At 45.6% G+C, this 13,103-nt stretch overlaps 1 protein-coding gene across 1 annotated transcript in view; it reads left to right on the forward strand.

The window, feature by feature from the left end:
* Positions 1 to 13,103, forward strand: part of LOC137328070 (doublecortin domain-containing protein 1-like) — a 485,645-nt gene that overhangs the window by 190,583 nt on the left and 281,959 nt on the right. The window contains exon 19 of the mRNA XM_067994210.1: positions 8,876 to 9,033. Within this exon, the coding sequence (XP_067850311.1) occupies positions 8,876 to 9,033 (158 nt within the window). The remainder of the gene's footprint in view (positions 1 to 8,875; positions 9,034 to 13,103) is intronic.

The following is a 13,103-nucleotide window of genomic DNA, read 5'->3' on the forward strand; positions in this document are numbered from 1 at the left end:
CATTAGCACTTTGAAGAGTGTAGTAGTATTTGTCTGACAAATTACTACAATATCTTTTCCTAACTTGAATCAAAGGATAATACATTTTTCGCGATGTACATAAGGCAGGAAATAATTTCTGCAATGCTAAGCCTATCTTTTAAAAAAAATTTCATTGAGAAACCTAGGTGAAGGGCCAAAATCAGGATGCCAGGGTTAAAAAGAGTCAGAAGTATGAAATAAATCCAAAAGTAGTGGTTAGGTGAGACTAAACTTGTCTTTCAAAAGCCTGTGATTTGTAGGAGTTAGGGAAGACTGAGGGAGTGAGGAGCTCCATGGTTTTTGAGGAACGGAGTAAGAATGAGTTAGAGTAGGAGATGGTGCGATGGGTCTCGATTTCAACACTGTGAGGATGTGGAGAGGAGGAAGACCAAATAGGAAGGCATATAGAAGCTTTCTAATCATATTCTGAAAATCTCTTAGTATTTAGTGTGAAAAAGGTCAAATCATTATCGCAATAGAGTTTTGTACTATTTTACTGTTGACACATTGATTGTGATAAGAGATATGTAGATATTTTCACCAGGCTTTTTGAGTGTCCTTTGGAGCATTTAAAAGAAGTAAGTGGGGCTTATTTGCAATTGAAGTAGCACCATTGCTAACACCTCAGTGTTCCAATACCGTGCCTTGCATTGGGTCTTTACATGCTGTGATCTTAATATGCCTTTATTTTTACATAGTTACGCCTGACACTTGCAGATATGATGCAGCCACATACACCATCAACCAGCCCTCATTTTTTTAACGGAACATTTTGCTGATGTGTTGCAAAAATAAATACTTTGGGGGCGAGGGTCATATATGAAAGTGAAACTATCAGCCAGAAGCATGGCCTTGTCAGACTTACATTGCATCTTTACGCGTGGTGATCTTAATTTTTACATAAAGTGAAAAAATGCAGAGTGAGAAAAGCCCATTAAGCCAGCTCCATCACATAGTATCCACAGCACAGAAACAGGCCATTCAGCCCAACAAGTCTATGCTGGTGTTAATGCTCCACATGGCCTCCTCCCATCTTACTTCATCTAATCCTATCAGCATATCCTTCTATTCCTTTCTCCTTCATGTACTTATCTAGCTTCCCATGAGATGCATCTATGCTATCAAGCATCTATGTATGATTATTGTACCATGGACTTCCCTCCCACACTACTTGTTGATTCCCTACTTTAGGCAACACTAATTTATTCCTCTGACCTCAATTGAAAAGAAAATGAAGCAGTGTTTAATAAGTGCGCACGCTTCTAGCATGACTTGCGCCGGATGCCATTTTGGTAAAGGCGTTTGCGCACGCAGAGATAACAAACGCCGACTTCGTGTAAAGTAGGGAGCATGTGCGTTAGATCAGTGTGCAACACTGATTTAAAGGGATAGACACCACTTTGGCACTCAATGCTCCAGCCAACGAACTTTCTTAACCACGAACAGCTGAACATGTCTTAGACAGCCTGGATGACCTCGCACCAGCGCTATTTAAAGGGATCATGCAGGTGTTTCAGGTTAGTGGCTAGATTACTGCTTCTGGCTGCTGGTACATTTGTACGTGATTGTTGAAGCTTCCAATACTTAGATAGAGTCACTATAGTATATAAAGTGTTGTTAGGCAGGTCCTGCTTTACTGTTGGTGTCGTTTACAACAGTATGCTGAACAAATTTCGTGGCAACCATGGGTGGCCTGCTAGGGCTCCTGCTAGGCATAGAACATGACTGAGAGCATGCAGTGAGGCCACGCAGAGCAGATCAAGCTGCGAGGAGAGGGAGGAGAAGGAGGCCCTATCCTATGAGGGCCTTCAGGGAACAATACTCTTACCTCAACATGAGCGAAGATTAGTGCATCCGACGGCTACGGTTCACCAAAGAGGTTGTGACGGAGATATGTCAATTGCTGCAGCCACAACTGCAGCCTCAGAGCAGGGCAAGGACAGCATTGCCTGTGGCTGTCAAGGTAACCGGGGAGGTGAACTTTTACGGCTCTGGATCCTTTCAGGCCTCTGCTGCGATATGTGCAACATCTCGCAGTTTGCAGTGCACTGCTGCATAAGAGAGGTCATGGAGGCACTGTACGAGCTGCGCAACAGGTTCATCACATTCCCTCTTGACAGAGAGGAGCAGAACGAGCGAGCACAAGGGTTTGCTCACATTGCTGGCTTCCCCATGGTGCAGGATGCCATTGACTACACGCATATAGCCATGTGTGCATCACATCTCAACTCAACCATCTTTGTGAACAGAAAGGGGTTCTAATCCCTCAAGGTGCAGCTGGTGTGCAACCACACGCAGCACATCATGCAGGTCAGTGCCCACTACCCTGGCAGCAGTCACGACGCCTTCATTATGTGGCAGTCCAATGTCCCAACTATCTTTGCACTGGCTCGGCAAGTTGAAGGCTGGCTACTGGGTGACAAGGGCTATCCCCTCATGAGGTGGCTCATGACTCCGGACAGGCACACATGCACACGTGCAGAGCAGGCCTACAACGAGTGCCATGTGGCCACATGGAACGTTGTTGAGCTCACTATAGGCCTCCTAAAGCAACGCTTCCGCTGCCTGGACCGTTCTGGTGGAGCCCTCCACTGCGCTGAGCGGGTGACGAGATTCGTCGTGGTATGCTGCATGCTGCACAACCTCGCCCTTATGAGGGCACAGCCCTTGTCACCGCCAATCCGCCAAGACCCTGAGCCAGAGGGGTAGGAAGTGGAGGAAGACTTAAGGAGGCAACAAGGTGCACAGGCCCTGTCTGCCAGGCTCTGCATGCTCACCTTGTTCGTGAGCAATATCACTAACCTCAACAACACCTCCCAAATCAACCTACACTCCCCACCTGTCCTCTCCCACATGACCATCACATCACCCTCCTTATGATTACACATTGCCTCCTCTCGCAGCTCATCGCATAAATGAAAACCACCACCAACTGCGACTTCAAATCCATATTTATAACGTAACTCATTAACTGTAGTATCAAACATTAGACTACTTACCCTTGTGCATTACTTCAGTTCCTATCTTTTGTGTGCCTTTGCCTTTCCTAGTGCACCTACGAGTGGTTGGAGCATGGGTGGTGGAAGGCTGCTGGCCTTCAATGGAGGAGCATGCAGATGGCCTTAGAGGACGACCTCGAGCAGCTCTGGGCCAGGAGGGCCCCACTTCAGACTGCACCATCTCGGCATGGGCTGCAGCAGTCTGGCTTGGCTGGCTGACAGGCAACAGCAAGGGCACTGGCGGAGTGGCAGGGGTGGGAGCAGGAATGCTGTCATCTGGAGAGACAACAGCAAGTTTGACTGCCATGGCGCCACTGCCACTCGCAGGGGGCGGTGCCTCAGCACTCCTGGTGGTCAGTTGGAGAATGGATTGCTGGAATGCTGTGCCACACCGGAAGCCCCGTTCCATGGTGTTACCCAAAGCCACGATAGCAGCAGTCTGAGCTTCCAAAGCAACAGTATAAGCTGCCATAGCAGCTGTCTGAGCTGCAACTGAAGCATGCAGACCTCTGATGACATCGGTTTGTGCTGCAATGGAAGCTGTGACTTCGGTCATCAGACGCTGCATCTTGATGGAGGTGACCACCCGTTCCATGTGGGTAAGGATGGGCTCTGTACAAAGCCCTGTGCCAAGTTAGAGGTGGACTCCTCTATGCCCCTTGACATTGTGCGCAGGCTTCCTGGCAGGCTTTCCAGTGCCCCAAGCATTTGGTGGTGTACGCCCATCAGCCATCTTCTGTAGTCTGTCCCAGCGAGGTCCTCATCAGACGCCTCGGCAGCAGAACCATTGTGTGACCTCGCCCTCCGGTGAACTGGTACCTGTGGTATCCATTCCCCCCACCCCGGCTCCTGCGCACTTGTGCTCGGTGTCTCACCATGTGCAGATCCCTCCTCTAACCTAGCCTCTAAAGGATGCGCAGTGTCAGTCTCTGAGCTGGTGGATGCGAGTGTCAGATCAAGTGATGATGTGGCTTCGTTATCGGTGTCCTCCTCCTCCTCCTCCACCTCAGACGGTGCCGGCTCCAGTTCTTGCAATGACAGAGGGAGATGGGTTGAGTTGTGGAGCAGGGATAGGAGTAAGACTTGCATGCTGACAGCATCTGCAGCATGTGTGTGAGAAAAGATTGTGGGAGATGTGGGAAACGAGAAGGACGATTAAGTATGCAGAGATCTCCTTTGTCGGAACCTCCAGCGCCACCAGTGGCCACGGCCGCAGTGACAGCCCGCCCAATGATCCCCAGCACTGTCTCCTCCAAGGGGGTAAGGACGTGTAGGCGTGCCTGTCCTCCCTCGGGTCTGTCCGTCTGCCGGCTGTTATGTGCCACCTTCTCCTTTAAGACAAAGGAAAGTGTGTCAGTGAATGTCCTGCAATGTCTTTGGGTGATGTTCCTGTCATGGTCAAATAGCTGCCAGTGTGTGTGACCTGTGAGTGGTGGGTGTGTGGATTGCAAATGTGCTACTATGTGAGGGTGAGATGTAGCAGCTGAAATGCAGCATTGAATACGGATGGGCAGCGTTTGTTGGTGGGGGGGGTGTCACGCGTGGAGCAGTGGTGTGGTTGGTAGGAAATGACACTTGCATTCATTCACCTTGACCACTCGTGTCAAATCATTGAACTTTTTTCGGCACTGTATTCACATGCGTGGTGCTATACTCCTGCCATTCACCTCCCGCGGGTGCAGGATGGCTCTCTGTTCCTGCACTCCCTCCACTAAGGCTTCCAATGCGCTGTCAGGGAACCTCGGGGCACGCTCTCTTGCCACTCCAACCATTCTGCCTGTCATCCTGCACTGCTTCCATTGACAGTGCACCTCCCCTTGAAGAGGTGCAGGCTGCCTTTACCTAGTGCTGGCCACGCCCCATATCGGGCCTCCTGCTGGTGCGTTCAGCCACTCAACAGCGGTAGCGCTGGCTGCACGTGGGAATCATGGTAATGACCGGCAGCACGAATCTTGCATGCTGCCTGCATCGCTAACACTAAGTGCGGGTTAACCGCGCACCACGACCTCAATGCCCGGTATTGGGCCTTGTCCAATTTAACCCCCAAAAGCTCTCAATTCCCCTTCTCAGCAGATATCAATCCAGCTCCTTTTTAAAGATGGAATTTGACCCTGAATCATTACTTTCTCTGGGAGCTTAAATTATATTTTAATGCTAACTTCCCCTTATAAGTATTTTTATGGTAACTAGTAGATCTTCTGTGGCATTGCTCTTTGTAAATCAGGGTATGAACTGTTTTAAAGTTACAGTGGAGTCATACGATATAATACACGATATTACGATATATAATGATATATTATTCTGCTGCTAAGGTGAAGCTTTTTATTACATCTTTTTGCTTATCAAGGTGAGGGATGTTAGTGCTACAGAAAGGAACTCTTCCTATTTCAGGCATCCAGTGTCACCATTAGTATCAAGCACTCCCAGGTCAGATCAGGAATAGTTTCCTGTACTTCATCTTAACGACATGTCTCAGGTCAAACCTCAGAACAGGATCACTCACTGCACCAGTGTGACATTTAAAAAAAAATCTTACACCAACAATCTCTCTAAGTGAGCTGTCTAATTAGTAACAAAATTAGGGACCGTGCCAACTAGGGGCTGGATTGAAACTTCCCAAACTCACTTCACATAGGACCCTTGCAGCTGGCAGACAGAAAAGACTTTCCTCCCATCGCTCTGGGCTGGATTTGAACCCACATCCAAGAGGTCAAAACCCAATATCTAAGCTACTGCATCAGCTGCTTCACCAGTTGGATCTCTCTTTAACATGGCCCGACGCTGTAAGGCCACAAAGTCTAATTGCTGTAAAAGCTAATTGCTTATTTGTCCATAAATTTATAGCTGCTTGTGAGTTCCCACTTGCCCCACTTTGGCAGAGAACAGGTTATCAAGGTCAGATTATACACATAGAAACATAGAAAATAGGAGCAGGAGTAGGCCATTCGGCCCTTTGAGCCTGCTCCGCCATTCAATCTGATCATGGCTGATCCTCTATCTCAATACCATATTCCCACTCTCTCCCCATTCCCCCTAATGCCTTTTGTGTCTAGAAATCTTACACACAGCTGGATAGGTGGAGCTGTAGCCTGTCCCTTTAAGCTCGCTGCTCAGGTGTGCTCCCTTATGGAAAGTAATCTGTTATCAGGCATATCCTTGGGCCTTTCACCCAGAATTCTTAATAAATAAGGAAAAGGTAGGTTTGGCATTGCATAAGGCAATGTCAATTTGAGGCTAATTGCTGATTAGCAAAGTAAAAAAAAAAGCAGAAAAATTGCAGAAACATGCATTTCAGGGGAATAAAATTGGTTTGTAGTTAGGGACCATCTTGCGCCCATAGAAATCGGTCCCCACATAAAAAAATATAATAACGAATGAAACCTATGCCCCTCTGTGCCCACCTGCATTTTGATGGGACAAACAGTAAATGCAGCAAGAGAATCATAGAAAGGTTACAGAACGGAAGGAGGCCATTCGGCCCATCGAGTCTGCGCCAGCTCTATACAAGAGCAATCCAGCTCGTCCCACTCCCCCGCCCTTTCCCCGTAGCCCTGCAATTTTTTTTCTTTCAAATACTTATCCAGTTCACTTTTGAAGGCCATGATTGAATCTGCCTCCAATCCAATCCTTGAATCCCCTCGGGCAGTGCATTCCAGATCCTAACCACTCACTCTGTAAAAAAGTTTTTCCTCATGTCACCTTTGGTTCTTTTGCCAAAATCCTTAAATCTATGTCCTCTGGTTCTTGACCCTTCTGCCAATGGGAACAGTTTCTCTCTATCTACTTTGTCTCGACCCTTCATGATTTTGAATACCTCTATCAAATCTCCTCGCAACTGTCTCTGTTCCAAGAAGAACAACCCCAGCTTCTCCAGTCTATCCATGTAACTAAAGTCCCTCATCCCTGGAATCATTCTAGTAAATCTCTTCTGCACCCTCTACAAGGCCTTCACATCTTTCCTAAAGTGCAGTGCCCAGAACTGGACACAATACTCCAGTTGTGGCCGAACCAGTGTTTTATAAAGGTTCATCATGACTTCCATACTTTTGTACTCTATGCCTCTATTTATAAAGCCCAGGATCCCGTATGCTTTTTAACCGCTTTCTCAACCTGCCTTGCCACCTTCAATGATTTGTGCACATATACTCCCAGATCTCTCTGTTCCTGTACCCCTTTAGAGTTGTGCCCTCTAGTTTATATTGCCTGTCTTCGTTCTTCCTACTGAAATGTATCACTTTGCATTTTTCTGCATTAAATTTCATCTGCCACGTGTCTGCCCATTCCACCAGCCTGTGTCTATATCCTCTTGAAGTCTATCACTATCCTCCTCACTGTTTACTACCCTTCCAAGTTTTGTGTCATCTGCAAATTTTGAAATTGTGCCCTCTTCACCCAAGTCCAAGTCATTAATATATATCAAGAAAAGCAGTGGTTCCAGCACCGGCCCCTGAGGAACGGTGCTGGGACCACTGTACACCTCCCTCCAGTCCGAAAAACAACCGTTCACCACTACTGTCTGTTTTCTGTCCCTTAGCCAATTCTGTATCCATGTTGCTACTGCCCCCTTTATTCCATGGGCTGCAATCTTGATGATAAGCCTACCATGCGGCACTTTATCAAACGCCTTTTGAAAGCTCATATACACCACATCAACCGCATTGCCCTCATCTACCCTCTCTGTTACCTCATCAAAAAAGTGAAGATTGAATATGGAAATCATTCAACTGGTAACTTGACAGGGCCCACAACTGACTTATAGGCTACACTGTTTCTCATGTGTTAAGTGTTTACCAATTTCCCCTCCCCCGCTTCTTGCATAATAATAATCCAGAGAACGGGAGTTCAAATCCCAGGACGGCAGTTTGAGATTTTGAATTCAGTTTAAAAAAAATCTTTATATAAAAAGCTGGTATCAGTAAAAGTGAGCATGAAGCTGTCAAATTGTCATAAAAACCCAACTGGTTCACTAAGGAAACCTGCTGTCCTTATCTGGTCTGGCCCATATGTGACTCCAGTCCCACACCAACATAATTGATTCTTAATTGCCCTCTGAAGTGACCTAGCAAGCCGCTCAGTTCAAGAAGAAGCCCCACCACCTCCTTCTCAGGGCAACCAAGTATGGGCAATAAATGTCGGCCTTGCCCGAGAAATGAACTTTAAAAAATATTCACTGATCTCCCTCCACTCTATTTATTTTGCACATTGTTATAAAGCGTTTACTTCCTCTGGAGTTTTTAAGGTTTTTGTGCTGCAGTTATTAAATAAAATTACATTATTTTAAATAATATTTTGATGAGGTTTTTTGAGCTGCAAAGTGTCCCTGTTTATCATCATGTTTTTTGTTTTGCAGTATTAACTCTTTTATTTATGTCAAAACACAAAATGACAGCTAACTTTAAGAATTAAATATATCGGTTGCATTAACAATAGTATTTAAATTCAGAGAAACAGGAGTGTCTGAGTTTCTCCATTAAATACACACAACTGAAAGCATTTCGACTGCTCTTACCATAATGCCCCAAAATGCCAATTAGTTGGAAATGAAGTCAGTTAGAATTAGTTAGTCTGATTTGCAGTGATAAATTTATTAGTGTCTTTCCATAAAATTGCTCAGATTGAAGATTTTTTAATTACCTTACAATTGCCCACACTGCCTTCAGTTACTTTCATTAGCTGAAGGAAATATTGTGAGTAATTGTGCCATTTAGCCGTAAGGATTTTAGAAGCATAAGTAATTATGCCAGTGCCTTTTGAGTGCTTTATGGAGACTTAAATACTGTAATAGTATGACAGTTTATTAAATGGAATCATGTATCCATTTAATGAAAAGTTGTAATAATTGTGTTCAAACTCAGGACTCTGCAAATAGTCCCAGGAAGGGCAGTTACAAACAAGTTTGTGGAGCCTCGGAAGTCCAATTAATACCTGGAGGATCCCTTGGGGGTGATACACAGCTGACTGTGGCACTCTTAAAAAAACTGGAAGAGAAACACCCTTGGACTGCAGCCCAGAGGTAGGCTGATGACAGTGATGATATTTATTGTTCAATGACATTAGATGTTTTCCTTCGGTTTCATGTGAGATTGATGTTCTGGATATTTTTGAAATACCTTTGAAGCCCTGAAGCTGGGCATCATCAACAGAGACAGATGTTGGAACAAATCTAGCTGAAAATGACTGTTAGAGCTTCAGAGTGGGCACTGGGCTTTGCCACAAAGCACTTATTGGTTAGATATTTACCCATATTGTAACAGATTCGGACGTGACACCAATTGGTAATCAATGGCTCATGTATTAATAGTCAAATCAAACATGTAAAGGTATCAAATATATAGACAACAAAGATCAAAACAATAGTATCCCGTTTGATCTCTGGGCAGAGGTGGTAATTAAGTTGGCGGTGGGGTCGTTCCAAGTTTTCCGATACTGAGGTGGTCCTCTGATAGTCGGGTGTTTTCTGACAATGGTGTCGTCTTCAGACAGCTAAGTGATCTTTCAATAGTTGGCTGGTCTGCCCTGAGCCCAAAAGACATTGGGTTTTTATGTCCCCCCTGGCCACATATGGAACAATATTCATAAGACCCTTATAGATTAACGAAGTTGTTGTTCAAAGAATTCACGATAGCTTGTTTTAACATTACTCATTAACCAGAAGATCCTTTACAAGGTAGTTTTTCAAGGTGGCCAGTTTGTTTGACTGCACTCGTCTAGCTAGCTTGTCATGGTCCTGGTCTTATCGCTATCTTTGGATTATTGTTCCGCTTTTTGGGTCATTGTTCCTCTTTTATCATGTAGCTGCTTTGCCTCACAGTGAGGATGACAAGGGTCAGTCACTATTCAAAGGTTAACAGTTTACAATTCAGCAAAATAAGCCGCACACTCAGCAAAATACACAGCACAGCCTGCAGAGCATGATGGTTAGCAGCTTTAAGAAAAAGATGTCAATTTTCCCCCTATTTCCAATATTCTTACAGATTCCCCAGCTTGAGGAAACCCTAAGGGTTTCGATCGCTCATCTATCCTTCAATAAGCCTGTCAGTTCTAAGTGGCCCTGCCTCCATCTAATGTTCCTGATAGCACGTTTACGTACACTTAATGCTTTTGCGGCCAAAATTTACACTCGTAAGCTTTCTGTCTGGAAGGTAATGTTTACTTGCATTTTTGTATCATTGTGGCCATAGCAGGTACCATTATCTTAGCCCTAATTTAGTAATTCTGGTTGGTGGAAAGCAAGATGTTAGCTGCCAAACTGGACATATGGGGCATGATTTTAACAGTGAAAAACGGGTGAATTGGGGGTGGGGGGGCATTCAAAATTGCAACCATTTCAGGCCTGCCCCCAACCCACCTCCAACCTGCCCATTTTCAGTTTTCACCGGATCAGTATGAGGGGTGGGCAACCAAACCGCTCCCAGGAGGCGGATCAGGCCTTAAACCCTTTCGAGGAGCTTCAGGCCTCCATTTTCCCACAGTTTCTGATTTCAACCCCAGGGGGCAGGATTCCCGGGCCTTCTCCTTCATGCCTCGTGAAAGGAGGCGAGAAGGCCCGAGACTAACAGGTAGGTGCCTTTCTGGCACAACTTGTGGGCCAGGAGGAGCAGGAGTGCTTCCCCCAGGCCCAACAAGCCTACCTGCAGTGACCCCGCAACGATCGTGGACCCCGGGATCCCGACCACGGATCCCCGACCTCGATCCCCGTTCTTCCCCCCCCCCCCCCCCCAATGATCGTGGACCCCTGACCCCGATCGTGGACCCCTGACCCCGATCCCCCTCAATGACCACGGATTCCCACAGTGCCCCCCCCCGATCCCAACACCCACCCCTGTGACTGACCCTCGATCCCTCCCCCCATGACTGACGAGCCCCATGCCAACCTATGTCCTGTGCCCATCCATGACTCCCTCCCATTCATACAAACAAAGACTTATCTGAAGACTTACCTGAAGGTGTCCTCTCCCTGGCTGGTGTTGGCTAGAGGCTGCAGTAACCCGAGATGTCAGCTTCTGATACACACAGGCAGGAACGACTTTTGAACTAAAGTAACCTGAGTTCAGTCACTGACCGAGCTGGCTGGAACCGGTTTGAATTAACCAAATTTTGTGATAGACAAAGGAAATGTGATAAGACACAAGTCCTTATTTAGAAAGGGAGTAATGAGGTACCTAAGTCCTTGGGACAGAGCCAATGAGGAGAAGACACAGGCAAAAGCGAGCAGGCCTAAACCAAAGGGAGAGAGACAGCACAGCCTGAAGAGATAAGATTCGGAATAAGAATGAAGGATCTGAGGCGTGGAGCCAGAGCGAAGACTATGGAGACCAACCATCGCAGAAGTGGAAGACCCTACGTCAGGGACGTAGAGACGACGTCGAGAGAGAGAGAGAACGGAACGCCTGGCCAGCGTCAGCTCTCCTTTTCAGGTATTATCCTTTATATTCTGTGACCACTCAGGGAGTGTCAGAGAAACCTAGTGGGTGTGCGTTTAGATCCTAGTTTGGGTATAAGACTGTATAACCTGGTGTAAACTGCATGTCTATATCTAACCAGACGTATAAGCTATATGTATATGATCTAACGACGTGAATTAAAGTGAATTGAGAGTTAAGAGAGAATTGGTTCTTCTCCTCTGTGTGCTAAGCGAGTAACCATAACCGGTGACCTCCGGTCAACACTGGTCTCCCGTCTGACTGAGTCCAGCCTGTCAATCAGGCCGGCTAGTTGGATGGCAAACTGACAAAAAAAATAAAAGACGTCCTTATCTCAAAATCGTAAGGACGTCCGGGAAACCCGTACTTCTGGGTTTCCTATCTGCAATTTGACCCCCCCCCCCGCCCCCTTCCTGGCCTGGGGTGAAAATCATGCCCCTGGTGTTGCTTTATATGTAGTGCTTCTTGTTAGTTATAACGCAATACTTTCCTCTCTCCGAATAAACGATATTGGTCCTTTTCAAATTCAATTGTACAATTCGGGGATTCTTCATCCAGGGTGAAACCACAAGCTGGCAATGCACTTTGTAAAACGTCACATCTGCACAACCAGGATCCACTTTTCCTGGAACAGCATGAGGTGTTTGATGCAATCCAGAACCACTTCTTTTCCCCTTTACTGATATCTTCGATCTTCAGATAATTTACAAATTCCTTATGAATATCATCCTCCAACAAGCCCATCGATTCCACTTTAAATACGTCCATCAATTTTACATCAGCAGATAGAAATAGTTTTTTCACTACCACAGGAATCAGTCGCGAAACAATGTCACTCTGCTTGCAAGGCTTCCTGGCATAATATATCAATCCAAGTCTTCGCACCTCACTCTAATCCATGTTCCCATTTGAGTTCCAGATTTTGATTTGTTTGTCCAATATAAAATTTGGGATCCAATTGTTTCCTATAGCATTTAACCCCCTTTTAAATCTGAACATTGTAAAAACCATCCATACATAATTGCCTTTAAGATCAGTAGTTCCTTAGTCTTTGTTATTCTGAATGATTGCCAATATCCCTAACCTGTCTCTCTGTCAGTCCTTTTATTAAAACCAGGGACTCCCCTTGTTATGATATAACATCCTTCGTCTGCCTATTCATTGCTTTAAGTAATAACTCAAATTGCTTGTGGATTGTTTCATGATGTTCCCGTTGTCTCTATATGAGTTCACCTAAATCTCTTCCTGATTGCGCTTAGTAAAACTTTGTACCATTTCTCTTAGCGTGATAAAAATCTACATACATTCAATTACATAAATCAGAAGTCAAAAGATACAGGAGGAAAAATTTAACAGACCAGGAATAATCTCTGACTGCAAATTATAACAAGCTTCTTATGTTTGTGTCACCACATGTTTGTTCATGCATCTTTTCTTGCGCCTCCCATTTTAAAGTTTTAATTACATTAGTTTCAATTTTAGATCACACCTGCACCGTCTGCATTCAGGCATGCGTGCAGTGAAACATCCACATCAATCCAGGTATCGGTTCCCCTGCTTGACACAACAATCCAAATTGGGCACCTTCTATGATGCAGTTTTCCTGTCATACACCATTGACTTAGGCGAGTTTACTCTTTGCTTACACACTTCTCTCTCT

This window comes from Heptranchias perlo, chromosome 12 (assembly GCF_035084215.1).
Source record: "Heptranchias perlo isolate sHepPer1 chromosome 12, sHepPer1.hap1, whole genome shotgun sequence".
NCBI classification, from domain to species: domain Eukaryota; kingdom Metazoa; phylum Chordata; class Chondrichthyes; order Hexanchiformes; family Hexanchidae; genus Heptranchias; species Heptranchias perlo.